This window comes from Halichoerus grypus, chromosome 2, assembly GCF_964656455.1.
Source record: "Halichoerus grypus chromosome 2, mHalGry1.hap1.1, whole genome shotgun sequence".
Lineage (NCBI taxonomy): Eukaryota > Metazoa > Chordata > Mammalia > Carnivora > Phocidae > Halichoerus > Halichoerus grypus.
The window spans coordinates 119,070,217-119,087,921 of record NC_135713.1 but is presented as its reverse complement, the minus strand read 5'-3'; the positions used below and the strand labels follow the sequence as shown (position 1 = coordinate 119,087,921).

Sequence of the window (17,705 nt, the reverse complement as noted above, 5' to 3'; positions counted from 1 at the left end):
AATAAAGAAATAGGATATAGCATAAAAGCTATATGCAGAGTTTAATACTCTTATCCTCTGAATTCTTATCTGATTCTCTCTTCTTTCCATTTTTCTATGGCAGAGTCATTTTCTTAATCTGTTGAGAATTATTCTAAAAATATTAAATAGTAAAAAGAGGAACTATCTGTTAAATAGAATCTAATATATAGCAAAACCTTAATGATTTTGACTAACCTAAGAGAATGTATTTATAGCAGAGATTTTGAGAATCTAATACATAGCAAAACCTTACTGATTTTGAGTTAAAAATGTATTATGAAATATTTTTAAATGTTTTATTTCTGTAGTCTTCTGGAATTACATAAACAGAATGTGATTAGAGTTCCTCAGAAGAATTACTTTAAATGAACAGATAGAAAGATTTGAATTTATCATACTATTTTACATTCCAAATGTATGGTTAAAAAAGTGGCTCAGATAAATATATATCTTAATTAAGTAGAAGGGTAGTATTGTTATTCTAATATAATTGTTTATTCTATTTTGCAGTCTATCTTTGCATTCATATTTATGTGTAATTGTAACCATAGTGTAATATAGTTGTTTTCTATTTTTTCCACTGTGCATTCTATCATAATCTTTTCCATATTGCTACATAGTCTCTATATTTATAGCTCTTCTGTTAAGTTAATGAACCATAATCATTCACTTATTATTGAACTTTTGACTTGCTTTACATTTTTCACTGTTATACTGTTAGATTTAGTAACTTCATGTGCATAGCTTTTTTTTTCTTTTGAATAACTTCATATATTTTAATTTTAAAAATATATTGCTTGTTCCATGCTTTTGCTATCTGTGGAGAGAGACATTTCAATTTTCATATTAGTTCTTTTCCTGATTAATAAGCAGTACTCGTTCTTTATATAAAATGTGACAAATATGGGAAAGTATAATAAGTTGGTATTTAAAACCTATAAATAAACTTGGTGTGTAAGCCAGTGGGGGAAACAAGACATAATCAAAAATAAGTGAGTAAAGTAGGCAGATCAATCTGAATCCTGAGAAAAAGTGACTGTTACTAGCTGGACCTTACAAGGCAGTAGCATCTTTCTTGTCCTCCATTCTTTGCTGCCACCTCCAAATATCTGTTTTGGGCTGTACTAATTTCCTCCATTGCTTTGCAGATAGAAGACTCTCCACTCCCATTCTATCCCTGGCATCCCATTGGTGTGTTCTGATACCTGCATTTGTTAGTTGTTTAAGTTAACTGAATTTTTTGTGAGTGTGGGCTGGCCGAGAACCTTCATTTTGGGGGGAACTATTTTTACCTTCAGTTTTAAATAAGAATTTACAAGTCAACCTTTGGGACACAGTCTGAACCAACCCCTATGCTTTGTTAGATTTTAGAGCCTAACTTTGGCCACATTTCAAGGTTTTGGTATTATAGTTTGTAAAAAGGAGCTTAAAAGCTATTGTTTCTCATTCTTTAAAATATCTTGTACCAGATTATGGTTTAAAAAACTTTTAATGCAACAATTTGGTTTTCTTGTATTGTTGCCTGAGATGAAACTGAAAACTTTTATGGCTTTTCATCTAAATGTATAGTAGGTATAATTGGAGGACTTAGTTTTAAGGGAAATCTAGAAATTTTCTTATTGATTGCTTTTAAAAAATTCTCAGCTAGAACTGGTGGCATACTTGAGCATTTTCAGGTAGATCCTCAAAATATCTGCATGTTCTAATTTGAAACTTAGTTATTTAAAAATGTCACTTTTTCTAGTTTTAAAAATATTTTAAAATAAATTTACATATAGATATTATACTGAATATCATATTTAGAGGTTGTAATTGATATGTAGCTTATCTAACTTTTTAATAAGTGAATAAATTTGAATAATCTATTTAAAACTTTTGGACTTGATTAGTATCCTTAAATGGGCCACTTAAAATGTTCTTTTTGAAAATAAAAAATTAAATTAAAAATTGTCCATTAATTCCAGAATTTTTTGAAAATTCTCCCTGTTTAGCGTGCAGAATCACTTTAACTACTCTATGAGTAGAAAACCTTGAGCAGATCACCTAATTCATATCTTCCTGATGTTGGCATCTTTTATTACCACAGTAATGGGAATCATTGTATATTGAAATAAAGATTATTCCTTTATGTGTTTTCTTTCTCTGCATAGCATCTTTGTTTATTGGGCCCAGGTTTATTTTTAGTATTTGATACGATTATAGGTATATGATGTAAACCCACTGTAAGAAAATTTGTATTAAAATGCATTAGCATTACTTAAAATCTAAAAGAAATATTTTTTTAAAAAAACTTCCTTTGGAAACTACTTAATCTTTTTTTTCTGTAAAGAAATTTTCATATTATTTGTGTCCTCACACATTTGATACTGAACTCTTTGATCAGAAATTACTAATAACACCTTTTCATAACTGAAATTGACCTAACTCCTATAGTCTTTTAGACACTACTCTGGTGTTCTTTATTACTCTAGGTTATTTTCCCCAATTACTAGTCTTTAGACCAGAAGGCAAAGTTTTAGTATTTCATACTTATTCTCGTCTCTGTAGCTAGCTAGCTTTAGCTAAAGCACTTATGGCTTGATTTCTTTTACCACAGTCTTAATACTATTACTTTTCAAGTTCAAGGTGGAGAATTTGCATTGTTAACTATTCAGCAGTTTGATTTGATTGTAAAACTCTGCTTTTTTTCTCTTGCTTGCTTTTAATTTTGACTTTGTGTTGACTAACATGTCAGAGGTGTTTTGATTTGGTGTTTATGTTTTCCAAACCATTTGTGAAGAAGATAGAATCTTACTCTTTTCATCATGACATGTTAATTTTAGTACTAAAACTTTGGTACCTTTGTTAAGATAAAAGAAATAATTGTCATCTGTAGAATTTCCTTCACATATATTTACCAGCAAAGCTCAATTTGAAATGAGAGAAAGAGTGATATATAAATCAGTTAAATAAGTCTCCCAACTCCTTGGCCTTTCATTTCTAGAAGAGGTAATTGTAGTATAACTGATCAATAAGTTCCGAACTCAAGGAGTACTTCCTTGATAAACAACTAACATAGGTATTAGGGAATGTAAGTACATTCTGGTTATGTTTATATAGAGAGATTTAGTGACCCAACTTAGCATTTTATAGGCCAGCATTGCTACTTGAAAGTAGAACTTACTATAGGAAGAAAGGCTTATGTAAGATATCCTATAATCCTGTATCTGAATGGAAGTCTAATGAGTGGCAAAGGCTACACTTAGTTGTTTAAAAAGAACTAAAAAAAAGGGGGCGCCTGGGTGGCTCAGTCTGTTAGGCGTCTGCCTTTGGCTCCAGTCATGATCCCAGGGTCCTGGGATCGAGCCCTGCATCGGGCTCCCTGCTTGGCGGGAAACCTGCTTCTCCTTCTCCCACTCTCCCTGCTTATGTTCCCTCTCTCGCTGTGCCTCTCTCTGTCAAGAAAATAAATAAAATCTTTTTAAAAAATAAATAAAAAGAACCAATGCTATGGAACATTAGACAGGACATCTAAGTTTTCAGTATAGCCATCAAATCACTGATTAATACAATAAGCAAACATTTGCTTCAATCTTCCCATCTGTAAAATGAAATTTAGTATTATTTTCTGAGCTATTTTACCAAGTCATGTAAATATTCTTTCTTTGGCTCTGCTGGGTATCCTTGGGCAAAATGACTTTTAAATTGTCCAGGCTTCTTTGTTTCTTTTCCTTCTCTTCTTCCTCACCTCCTCCTCTTCTTCCTTTTCCTTTTTTTATGAGGGGTTTAGACCAGATGATCTTTAACTACCTGACTTAAGAAATCTAATTTTGTGATTTCTGAAGAACAAGTGAATTGCCTATTTGGAGGTACTAGATGGACTAGATGATCTTGAGTGTTTTGATAGTCCAAGAATGTGTAAAGTGCTATGAGATCTTAAAGAAAATGAATTTTTAAGATTATAAACCATCAGGGGCGCCTGGGTGGCTCAGTTGGTTAAGCAACTGCCTTCGGCTCAGGTCATGATCCTGGAGTCCCCGGATCGAGTCCCACATCGGGCTCCCTGCTCAGCAGGGAGTCTGCTTCTCCCTCTGACCCTCCCCCCTCTCATGTGCTCTCTCTCGCTCTCTCTCTCTCTCATTCTCTCTCTCAAATAAATAAATAAAATCTTTAAAAAAAAAAAAAAAGATTATAAACCATCATTACTAATAATGGTCCTAAGTATTATATAAATTATTCTCTCTCTTAAAGTATTTATATATTTTAGATCTATTTTAATTACCCCAAACATTATTTTCAGTGTTGATTATAATTAATAGCAGATTTAACTTGTCATAAAATATTTTATAGATTATCTTAATAGATAAAAGTTATCCCTGGGGCACCTGGGTGGCTCAGTCAGTTAAGCATTTGACTCTTTTTTTAAGCATTCGATTCTTGATCTCAGCTCAGGTCTTGATCTCAGGGTCATGAGTTTGGGAGTCTACTTAAAAAAAAAAATTATTAATCCCTAAAATACACAATTGACTTAGTAAGGCTACCCCAATAAAGAATAATCTGGCATTATAATGCTAAATCATTACCTCGTTGCTCCTAAGTCATCTATTAATATTTTATTCTACTTAAATACTGCTAAAGAAGGAGGAAGAGTTTCCTTGACATGGATTTTTATTTTAAATGAACTATTTCCTCAAGATTATAAGTCTCTCAGTTATCTTTGGAATTATTCAGTTATGAATACATTCTTTTTTTTCCTTGCAGTTAAAGTTTATATCAAGTAGCGGGATAAACTTGTGTTACATCTTCGCATCTTACATACCTTAAAACTTTTCAAAATGTCCTTTATGTAGGATTATTTTTACAGCTTTGGCTTTCAAGTATACACAGGCAGTGTTCAATGAGACACAAGGAATTTAGAATGCCATTTTACTTTAAGATGTTTGCCACCTTGAAAGTAGGGGTGGAAGAGGGAGAGGATACCAAGGACATGAGATAGAGCATGTTTTTTTCTTTATGTTCACAATGAATCTGTTTTAGATGAAATGGATCAGAGTAAATAAATAGAACCAGCCTAAAGAAATGTGGTAGGTACACAGCATTGCTAATTATGGTGTCTTTGCCATATTGAGTAGAAGTTGGTCTTGTACCAATTCTTATTTTCCATGTTATTGTGGCTAAATTGTTGTTTTTTAAAAAAGTTTATAATTGAAAATTTTTTTCTTAGTTTTAAATAGGTGATATCTTTACATGGTTCAAAATTCAAAATAAAAGTGTCCTGTGGGCACCTACTTTCCCTCTCCGTTGTTAATAATGTTCATTTCCGGTATCCTTCCAGAGATATTTTCTGTGTGTATGATGAAAAGTCACATATGTTGATAGAAACAGTTATCAATGTTCACTGCTTTGTATAATTCCTTACTGAGATAGAATTTTGGTTTTTTACTATACTGATTTTCTCCATAGTGTTGACCATAGCTTTTAAGGATTTTTTTTTACATTTTTAATATTTTATTAAAGTTGAAGCACTTTGGCACTGATGAGGAAATTGGGCGCTTTGAATATGTCATAATGGTCTATCACTGATTTGCATCCTAACCGTATAGTAGGCTCTCTGACTCTTTTTGCTTTCCTTGGATTGTATTCTACCAGCCAAATGAACTTTTTTGAGCATTTTTTTAGAATAGTTGAAATTGAAACTAAGTGACTTGGACATGGATGTGTTAACACTCTCTGGTTCTTATTCGTGGAATTTATTTCCTTTGAAATGAGAATTGATATGGACTTCCCTCAAAAGAAAAGGTTTTAAAAGATTAATTTATCTATATTAAATCTTATGAAATAGAAATGTGGACCAGGTCCTCTTTCATAAATTTTCTTTTTGAATTTCAGCGATATGTTATTTGTCCTTCTAGACGTTTCTATACCCCAAGCATATATATAGTCCATGTATATGAGCGTATGTCTTGTTTTATATGAATGGATTTGTTATCACATATACTCTTCTCTAACTTTTTTCTTATAATATTTTTCTGTGTTAGTTCCTATAGATTTCTCATTCTTTTTCACAGGTACCCAGGGTTCTCTGTAATTTATTGACCATTTATTTATTCATAAACTTCTGGGTTATTACAGTTCTTAAATATTATAAATGTGCTACACTAAGTATTGTTAAACATATTTATGTATCTTTGCTACTTTTGTGAATATATCTGTAGGGATAAATTCCTAGAAATGAAATTACTGGTTATCAGAGGATCCACATCTAAAATTTTGATAGCTGCTGCCAAATTGTTCAAAAATGCTGAACCAGTCTGCATCTCTTTTAACAGTTGAGACCTGATTCCCCACATTTTTATTAACATGAATTAGAGTTCTTTCTTTTTCTTTGTTTGTTTGTTTCTTTCTTTCAGGATGGTTTAATTTTCTAATCTTTGATCATAGTCCCCGTGTTTGTTTTATCTAAAAAATCTTTCTGTGTTCCAACTAGCTCTCTGAGCTGCTTATTAATTGCTCTCAAAGCTTTTGTGAACTACATAAAACACAAGTGTAAAGTTACTTTCTGAAAGAGTATTCAGACATCATCTACAAATGCAAATTTTGAAATATTTTTTAATTTCCTTAACATTGACTTTTTCAAAAAAATCAGATATTCAGACAATATCTATTGACTTCATTCTGAAAGAGGAGAATAATGTATCTTCCACCATAGTATTTGCATATTTTATTTTTGCATTGTCATGATTTTATAACATTTATATTTGCAGTCTGTTTTTTGACAGTATTTCTCACAGCTGTTTAACTGTATATTTAGGGGATTCAGTGTTTATCATACTACTGTTTTGTAGTATGTAGCCTCATAATTCCTAAGTTCCTAAACCTGACTCACCTTTTGGCTGGTTGATGTTGGTATTTTGATTTGAATTTACTTTCCTCTCCCAAAAAATGAATTCACAGGTGCTCGCATTTTTGAGACTACTATATGTTGTATTTATAAATGAATGTAGCTATATAGAGAATTATTGAATTGCTTCTTTTTTCTCCTCAAAGTTTTAAACCCTCTATTCTACTGTCTTCTGGTACTGAGTATTTCCAAAGCTTGCTAGAATATTCCCCATTATGTGTAAGTAACTTCCCTTTTTTGCCTGGATTATCATAAGAGTCTTTCATTATACTTTTAAACCTCTGTGATTTCATCAGAATATGTCTTGGTGTTTATTATTATATATTAATTTTTCCTGGAAACTAGTAAGAAGTTTAGGTCATCCTCTTAGGTCTTCTCCCTCTCCTTCAGTTTTCTTGTATTATATCCTTGAATGCTTCTTTTTCTATTCTGTTTTCTTCTGGGTTATTTATTGTTCGTATATTGGATTTTTCTTGTTTCTTTTATCTTTATGTCTAATTCTTTGCATTTCTTTTTTCCTCTGAATTGTTTTTCTTAAGCCCATCCTCCAGGTCACTATTTTTCTGTACATTTCTGCTTCTATGTGGTTTTCGTAGTTTCATTATTTCATTATTACTTAGTTTCTTCTGTTCTTTCTTCCAACTTACTTTTAGATCTCTTCTTGTTGTTATATCACTTTGTTCAGTTATTTAAAGAGTTCAGGTTCTCTTTAATTTATTTGGAAGTATAGGGGATATTTGACTAAAATTTTATTGTTTCCATTTTTGTAGGAATTTCTTAGTAGGTTCTCTGTTGGATACTCTGTGCTTATTATTTGTATTGGAATGAGGCTTGCTATTTGTTGAACATCATGTGGGGATGGGACAGGGAGAGGAAGTAAATCCGAATAGCTTCTTCAAATTATATAGTTGTCTCAGCATACTTTCTCACCAAATGTCTACCATAGGAGCATACATCCCCGTAATAAGCACATCACCCAAGTAAGAGGTAGCAGTGACTTAGGAGTGAAGTTTTCTTGGAGCGCCTGGGTGGCTCAGGTGGTTAAGCGCCAGACTTAGATTTCAGCTCCGGTCGTGATCTCAAGGGTCATGAGATGAGCCCTGCCCCCGCACCTGTGAGCTCCCTACTCAGCGGGCAGTCCACTTGAGATTCTCTCCCCCTTCCTCTGCCCCTCCCCTTGTGCATGCTGCGTTTGCACAAGTGCTCGGGCGTGCATTTGCTCTTTTTCTCTCTCTAAAATACATAAATCTTTTTTTTAAAAAAAGAAGAAAGAGTGAAGCTTTTCTAGGCCATGTTTCTTTTATTTGGAGACTTAGTTGATCCTGGTTAGTGACTGAAAAGCTTATTGCTGTTTCTTCTACTGTATCCCTGTCTCACCTTCAAGTACTTTCTCTCTGTCACAGGTCTAGATTGAGAGAAAATAGATCTCTTCCATATATCAGGTTCTTTGGAAGTTCCTGTTTTAGTTGAAAAGTATGAGTACTAAGGACATTTATAATCAGGGAGAAAACTATATAACTATTTAAACACTTTATAGTATTTTCCTTACTTTTTCTCCCAACTTCCGATATTCCCAAATTCTTTGATTTAATTATTTTCCTTGGTTAGATATTAAGACACTGCTCTTGATTCTGTGGCTCTAGTTGTATTTAAAGACAAAGGCATGAGTTCAAGTAATTCAGCAGAATTTTTCTGTGTGTTAAAGTTTATATTGAAGTTATATTGTAGAGAACAACATTATCAGACCCTTAAAAAAAAAATCATAGTCTGCTTCTGAGATTATGGTCTCCATAGATGAGAATCTTTTTAGTTGGAGATTCTGAGTTTACAAAGCCCAGCACCTGAAATACCAGTCACAAGGTCTTCATGGCCAACTGTGATTTTTATTTTTGGAATAAGATCCGTGAGTTCTTCTTTTTCCTTTCACAGGACAAGCAGGAGGACATGAAGACTATTTTGGAGGGCATAGATCCGGCCAAGCATCAGGTGAGGGAGGCCTTTGATGCTTGTAAGCTACTACATAAGGAATAGATGTTGTAGGTAACCAGAACTCTGGATATCTGAATTCCAGCCAAGAAGTTCCAGGACCTTGCTGGGTGACAAAGGAAATCTTCTTCAATTGAAAAAGATTATGAAGTTCCAATAAAAAGAGATTTATGTTACTAGTAGTTTGCTTCCTTAGTATTCTTTTTATGTGGTATTCCTAAAAAATTTCTTAGGTGAAAATAGATTTTCTTATTCAGATAGTTCTTTTGCATTCTTCCTTACTGGGAGATTCAACATACTACAGAGAGAAATTCTAGTCCTTTGCATTCAACTTTGTTTATCAAATATCTGAAACTCAGACTTAGGGAGTTATATTGGATTGTTTTTTATATAATCCTCAAATAAACAAAAAAATAAGTGAAACATTTACTCTATTATTCATACCATTAATTTCTATAAAGTTAAAATTATCCCCTGTAATTTAATTTTGAAATTGGTTTTTAAGAAGGTAAATGCTTATTCATAAGCAAACATTTCTTTTTAGAAAATGTTTTGAATTTCTGCCTCATGTGGTTTTAAGAATCAATCAAATTTAGTGTCCATTTTAATCCAGAGAGATTTGTTTAAACTCAGCAAACAGTGCTTAATTTTAAAATCAGGAATAAATTGTGATTGTATCACAATTAGCTTAGGCCTTCTAAAATAAATTTTTCAGTATCAAGCCACTCTTAATCATAATGCTTATTAAGCATCTTCATTATTGGCTTGTTGAATGAGAAGTTGCTATATTCATTCTAAATATATTTCACAAAACATTATGTGAAAATATGAATTTTTACTCAGTTGTATAGTATCTCAGGCTCCTATCAAAAATGTAAAGCTGAGTGTTATTTCAAATAAAATATTTCTCTCTCCTCAGATTGGTTAAAGGAAACATGATTATAAATCTCTCTCTCTAAGCTGTAAGTCTCAAAAACTTGGGATACCTTTTTTAAATGACTTTTGTGGCCCACTTTTATTAGAGGTTCAGATTCAGCAGATCTGAAGTGGGGAATCTGCATTTTAAATGATATCCCAGGAGATTCTGATGGCAAGTTTTCCATATTCCACACTTTGAGACATTGCTAGAGTCCGTAGATTATTCTGCATCAGTGTTGAGTTCTCTTCCTTTTCCATCTTTGCTCAATAATCCATCATTCTTCCTCCCGCCAAACCGAGTAAGTTTGGTTTTTCTCTTTGTTACTTGCGATTTTTAGAAACTGAGCTAAACACAAGCCCTAGAGTAGTACCTCAATCTTTTTTCCATCTCAGTTGTCCTAAGAGATATGAATAAGATCAGTAACAGCAGATCACTAAGGTAATAATTAAAATACAGTGGTGGATTGGAAGAACATACCCCCAGGGGAGACCATCAGACTCCTCTAGTACATATATAGTATAAAACAGTCTCCCTCCCTCTCCTGTGATTCTGGTCTTTCCCTTGACAATCTCCTCCTCCAACTCAAAGAAGTACTGCCTCTGATATAGTTAAAATCCTTAGATGTATAACTTGGGTGTCCATGGCTGTGATTTTAAAGGAAATCAACTTACTTTTTAAAAAATAAACCTAATTTTAAATTAAATTTTGTTATCTAAGTCCAATTGGGAAAAAAACGCATCTATTTCCTCCTAGGTGCTTATTCATCAGAACCAGAACTTTGCAGTGTATTTTTCATGGATAAGATTTTAGGGGACTTATAAAGTTCTAATTATCCATTTATCAATATATTTCAACCATTATTGATTAGCTTACCTTAATTAACTTTAAATATGACCTCCCACTTTTTATATGTTAACTTTTTATTAAGGAATAACATATATACATATTTTTTTAGTTTTACTATTCAAAGCTAGAAAACTTATCTATTTTTTCTTGATCTAAAGCTATTTGTGAATACACAAAACTCCTAATACCTTTTCTTTTTGAAGACCAAGTTCTCTCTTTCTAGGTTATTGTATGTTGAATGAGTCCTTTTCAGCTATCTCAAGTTTGTTAAATATAAGTACAAATGACATCCAGTCAAGAAGGTAAAGTCAGTGTTAGTATATTTTGAAAGCTCTCTGCTCTCTATTGTTTCAAGTATGTAGATATAATAAATAAAATAGGGGAGAAAAACAAACTAAGCTAAAATTATGTAGCTATAGTCAGAAACAAGATTAAAGAACACTGGACTAGAAATGGAGCATGGATCCACAGCTGAAGCTATAGGCCCAAGGAGAATTAAAATTTTTAAAAAGGGGGGCTATGGGGGATGGGATTTCAATTTCTGTAGGGCAATAGGGACTGAAAGCATCGCAAATGGAGCAGGCTAGTAAATCTAGTCTACTTGACTGAAGCAAGGAACTGGGACCTTATTGCCCCACCTGTGAACAAAAACGGAAAAAAAGCTGCAAGCAACTTCCTACAGTTCCAGTTAGAAATGATTTGTTCTTGGTAGAATGAAGATGCAAAGACAACAGTGTAACTAAGAACTTGGAATACACTATTTTTTGATTTAGTGAGCAGAACTGAAATAACTCCAGGAGACCAGAAGTTTAAGTTGCCAATGAAAGATCTGCTGAAATGGACTTTTAGGGCCAGATTCAGGCAGTTTTCAGACCATTTGATGAGAAGGGATAAATTTGTGGATAGAAATAAAAGAAAAAGCTCTCATGCAAAATGAGCTTTTCAAAAAAAAATTATGAAGCTCAAGAGCAAATCTACATGGAGAGATAGTCAAAATGTAAGCAAACAAACAAAACAGCAAAACTGGAGAATACAAGCCCAGGCAATTGAAATAAAAGACTTTAAACATGCTTATTTTAAACTATAACCAGTAGCCATAAAACAACATGAGACAAAAGCCAATAATTATGAATTAAGAACAGATGGGTATGAAATAAAAAATTTAAACTTTGTGAGAGGAAAGTTGTGGAAATAAAAAATATATGGGATAAATAGTATATTGGACACAGTTGAATAAAAAATTAGTGACTCAGGTGATTAAACAAGAAATAACACAATAAAGCGTAAAGATAAAGAAATGGAAGATTTTATGAAAGAGAAATTGAGAAAAAGAGGGTAGATTGAGAAGCTCTACCACACATTTGAAGTTCCTGAATGAGAGGATAGAAATACAAAGTAGAGGCAATGTTTGAAGAGATAATGATAGAGAATTTTCTGAAATTGAAGCCAGACATAAATACTTGATTGAAAAATTAATAAGTAAAACAAATGAAACTGTAGAATTTGAAAGATAAAGAACAATATCTTAGAAGCTACTAGAGGGGAAAAAATGCATTACTTCAAAGGAACAACAATCAAATTTTTGACAGATTCTCATCAACAATAATAATCACAGAAGACAGTGGGAAGTAATACCCTCCAAATACCAAGAAAAAAAAAATAGAATTCTGTACTCGACTACTCTTCCAGAGAAGGAAAAATAAGCTTATTTTCAGATCTACAAAGAATGAAAGAGCTTACCACCTCAGATCCTTGCCAAAAGAACTACTAAAAGATATGTACATCAATAAGGAGACAGATATATCCTGGAGGAAGGCGTGGGATGCAGGAAGCTACGGTAAGCAAAGAAATTAGTAAAACATATTATAAATATAAATTTTTTAATACAAAACCTAGATTTTTATGCTTAAAACCAAAGTAATACTAAAATTCTAGACAGCAATAGCATGAAATTCAGAAGGATGTGTTAGAAGGTTGAAAAGCCATGCTAGGGTCCCTGTGTTGTTCAGGAGAGGAGGATCAGGTACTGAATAACTTTAAAGATTTCTTTTTAGCAAAATATATCAGTAATCAGAACAAATATAAATCTATTGAACACAGCTGTTAAAGGGAAAGACTTTTGAATTAGATTAAAAATCAAAATCTAGCAAATTCTGTCTTCAAGGGATAAATCTAAAGCAACTGATAGGGGAAGGTTGACAAAGTGATGGAAAAAGTTCTGTAAGGCAACATTAATATCCAATGAAATGAGATTTTAAGCCAAAAGCATTTTTAGAGATAAATGTTCCTTCAACTGATAATAACAGTCAGTTATTAATAGTAACTAATAATCTACCTTCTAAAAAAAATAGAAAATTACAAAGTTACAAGAAAGATAGGTCTGCATTTGTGGTGATAGATTTTTTCCACAGACTTCTGTATGAAGCTGATCAAACAGATAAAACAATTGTTAAGAATAGAAAAATCAGATTTGCTCTTGTAAATAGCTAACATTCTGTTTCCACTATATATACTATGTATTCTTTTCCAATACATGGAACATGTTTAAAAATTGTCCATGTTTTAGGCTACAAAGTCTTTAAAACAAACTCCTTAGTCACATGGACTAAATTCTTTGATCTCTATTGCTTTAAAATTACAAATTAACAATAAAACCTTTTTTAAAAATCCCATTCACCTAGAAAATGAAAACACTTGTACATAATTCATGGGTTAATGAGGGAATCATAGTAAAAATTACAAAGAAATTATCACAAAAACTACACATCAAAACTTAGGTGGGAGGATACAGCTAAAGTGGACCTTAGAAGGAAAGGTTTTTTTATATATGTAAAATGAAAGTAAATGAAGCTAATAAAAGAACAACAAATAGCACCACGAAGTAAGGAACTAATAAAGATAAAAACAAAGTTAATAGAATAGAAAACAACAAAAAATAGGGATAAAAAATAGGGAAGAAAAGCAAACTTAAAAGCTGGTTTAACAACAACAACAAAACACAACTACTGAAATAGATAAAATAAGGCAGACTTTTATTTAAAAGGGGGAAAGGCACAGGTAAATGGTAGAAATTTAAAGGGAGTTATAACTATATGATACAGTAGAGATCTTTAAAATTTATAAGGTAATCATATGAACAATCAATACATGAAATAAATGCTGATTTTTTTCTGTGAATATATAAATTTATCAAAATTGACTCATGAATAGGAAACCTCAGTAGAACAATAAGTATATTACACATTGAATCTGTAGTTTAAAGTCATCCATCCAGTGAAAGGAAGAAGCTCAGATGAATTTATAGGTGAGTTTTACCAAATGTTCAAGGAATAAATAAACCCTATATTGTTCTAGCTGTTTCCAAGAACAGAGAAAGAAGAAGTGTTACAATGTGCAATATTTAAGTTCATAACTTTGAAAAATAACTTTCTGTGTTTATGAAGGAAAAATACCATAAATTATATCCTAAAATTTGATTGATCTGAACAAATATTGGCTTTGCTAACAAACCCAACATTCATAAGTAAGTAGTATATACAAATTTGATTCCTATTTTAGAGATTTATTTATTTACAGTGAGAGAGAGCGCATGCACGTGCGTACAAAAGAGCAGGGGTGGGGGGGCAGAGAGAGAGAGAGGCTCAAGCAGACTCACCGCTGAGTGCAGAGCCCAATGCGGGGCTCTATCCCCAGACCCCAAGATCATGACCCACGCCAAAATCAGGAGTTGGCCACTCAACCGACTGAGCCACCCAGGTGCCCCTGATTTCCTATTTTAAGAGAAGGATTTAGTGGTCAGATATTTTGGGGCAAATTACATATGTTGTAGGATTTACATTATTGATTTTAGGACATGAAATATAAATACATTATAAAGTTGGGGCATTATTTTACCTACCATTTTCTCAAATTATGTTTTTCAAAACCAAAGAATGCAAGGAAAATAGACAGCTTTTCACACCTTTTATTTCAGAAATTTTATTAGTATATTGAATTTTGAAATTTAACTTGGGGTGAGGATCTTGGGACTATATGATGTTTTTTCTTATAAGAGCTATAGTAATATTTTATATATGCAGAACTAACAGTTATTTTAAAAGTTTATTCTAAAGGAGGGCTTTCACAGTCTTTTGTCTTTGTCATTACTCACAGGACCTAGATATGCTGCCGGGTGCCACTGCTAGGCCTAAGAGATAAGAAAGAAAGAAAAAGGAAAAAAAAAGTGACGTTAATATTGCCCACCCATGTTCTAGTAACAGTGTATTATCAAACGCAGATAATGAATGTCTAACTCTGAGTTTAGCTACTACCCTTAATTTCTTGTTAAATTAACTTTTCTTTCTCTTATTTACCTAGTAGAAAATTAAAACTTCAAACCTCAGTACTAAGAGGGAAGATTTGAGAGGTCAGTTACACGTAGGTTCCTTCTTGGTAAACCGTATTCACTCACTTTATTGTTTTAGACATTAGGTATGTAATGGTAAGCAAAAATGGACACGATTGGTGTTCTCATGGAGCTTACAGTTTAGTGGCAGAGACATGTTAGCCAAATAGTTATACAAACTAATATATGATTGAAACTTATGAAGGAGTGGTTCATATAGCTATGTCCATACAGATGGTCCCGGACTTACGATGGTTCACTTACGATTTTTCGACTTTATGATGGTGCAAAAGTGATACGCAGTCAGTAGAAACCATACTTCGAATTTTGAATTTTGAAATTTTCCTGGGCTGGCGATATATGGTAAGATACTCTCAGGATGCTGGGCAACAGCAATGAGCAGCAGCTACGGTGAGCCAAGGATAACAACCAATGCACTCGCAACCATTATGAACTCATAAAACCATTCTGTTTTTCACTTTCAGTACAGAATTCATTCATAACATGAGATTTTAAGTACTTTATTATGAAGTAGACTTTGTGCTTGGTGATTTTGTCCCAGCTGTGGGCAAATGCTCTGAGCATGTTTAAGGTAGGCTTAGCTAAGCTATGATATTCAGTAGGTTAGGTGTATAAAATGCACTTCCAACTTAAGATATTTTCAACTTAAAATGGGTTTATCTGTACATAACCCCATCATAAGTCAAGGAAAATTTGTAATAGAAAGCATAATTGGGTCAGGAAGTTCAGGGAGGTCTACCTTGAGGAAATAACACTTGGCTTGAGATGTGAAGGATGAAAACGAGCTAATAGAGAAGTGTTACAGGGAAGAAAGAACAGCTTGAGCAGAAAGGCCTTGAGTTAGGAGTGGAAATAACAAATTGCCAAAGGAGCAATTTATTTCCAGTATGTAATTGATTGCATTGATAATTCAGAAAAAAAGTGAAATGGAAAAACTGAACAACTTTCAAGGTCTTTCTGAATAAGATCTTCATATGTATATTGCATTTTGTTTTAAGTAAATTGCCAGAATGTTAGATTTGCCTACATTTGAATGTAAATTCAAAATCCATTCTAAAGCCAAATGATTTTGGCATCACCTGTATTAACCATCTTCTATATTTTAAAGTTAGTAAAGATTGTCATCTCATCAATATATATAACAAGAAGTCAAAACATAAATTAATTTTTATAAGAGGTTGAGAGATTCTGTACTATCAAGATAAAAATTTTTAAATCTCTTTTAGAGTGCAATTCTTGTCACTGCAGGCCAGTTTAAAGTTTCCACTGGGTTGACAATCTACTTATTTCTCATTGTTAGTTTGCCTAAGTTGTAGATTAGGTATAGTTGTATAAACAGACTGAAAAGTATGCTATTGGCAGAGCACACTATATACTTTTTTAAGATTTTATTTTTTAGGGGCACCTGGGTGGCTTAGCTGGTTAAGCCTCTGACTCTTGATTGCATCTCAGTTCATGATCCCAGGGTCATGTGATCAAGCCCCCCCATATTGGGCTCCACGCTCAGCGTGGAGTCTGCTTGAGATTTTCTCTCTCTCTCTTTGCCTCTCCTGCTTATTCTCTCTCTCTCTCTCAAATAAATAAATAAATAAATAAATATTTTTAAAAATTTTTATTTTTTAAGTAATTTCCACACCCAATGTGGGACTCGAACTCAACCCCAGAGATCAAGAGTTGCATAGTCCACTGGCTGAGCCAGCCAGGTGCCCTGAGCACACTATTTTTAAGTTGACTATGGTAGCTAAAGGATTCTCAGAGTTAACTAGAATAGAGCTGAAGTAAAGCTTGACTTAAGCACTGTTCTTTATCAAGTTTTTTTTTTTAAGATTTTATTTATTTATTTGAGAGAGAGAGCATACACACTAGTGGGGTGGAGGGGCAGAGGGGGAGGGAGAAGCAGACTCCCCGCTGAGCAGGGAGCCCTGCGTGGGGCTCAGTCCCAGGAGTCTGGGATCATGACCTGAGCCAAAGGCAGAGACTGAACCACCCAGGCGCCCCTTTATCAAGTTTTTCTTAGTAACAAAAGAGGACCAGAACAACAGAAATTAATGTTTACATACATAATGAAACGGGATAAGTGAGCGAACTTTTCATAGAAGCAGTATATCAGCTACATTTTATTTTATTTATTTATTTTTATTTATTATTTATTTGAGAGAGAGAGAGCACAAGCAGAGGGAAGAGGCAGAGGGAGAAACAGACTCCCGGCTGAGCAGGGAGCCTGATGCGGGACTTGATCCCAGGACCCTGGGATCATGACCTGAGCTGAAGGCAGATGCCCAACCGACTGAGCCACCCAGGCTCCCTATTTGTTTATACTCAACATACAGTGCAAGATTGGTTTCTGGGGTAGAATTCAGTGGTTCATCACTTATATACGACACCCAGTGCTCATCAGTCAGCTACATTTTAATACTTAGATGAATGTAATAAGAGTTCACAGTTCTCCCAGCAGTACTACTTAGCATATTAGCAAGCTCATTTTAGGGGCATTTGATATTAGGATGGTAGCAAGCTGTTTTATCATTCACTTCTCTTGCTGGCAAACTTCCTAGAAGGAATAACAATCTTTCTGCTATTATAAAACTGCTTCTTTTGCCTTTCACTATTCACATATTTAATTTCTAGTCTAAAAAAATGTCTGCTTG

General features: G+C 33.2%; 1 protein-coding gene across 4 annotated transcripts in view; it reads left to right on the top strand.

The window, feature by feature from the left end:
• Positions 1-17,705, top strand: part of LOC118555657 (ankyrin repeat and KH domain-containing protein 1) — a 90,296-nt gene that overhangs the window by 57,554 nt on the left and 15,037 nt on the right. For 2 of the 4 annotated variants that reach the window (XM_036123908.2, XM_078067410.1), the window contains one exon: positions 8,831-9,069. In XM_036123908.2, the coding sequence (XP_035979801.1) occupies positions 8,831-8,904 (74 nt within the window). In that variant the 3' untranslated portion in view covers positions 8,905-9,069. Of the gene's footprint in view, positions 1-8,830; positions 9,070-17,705 lie in introns of those variants that run through there. The other 2 variants (XM_078067409.1, XM_078067408.1) reach the window with 2 other exon arrangements.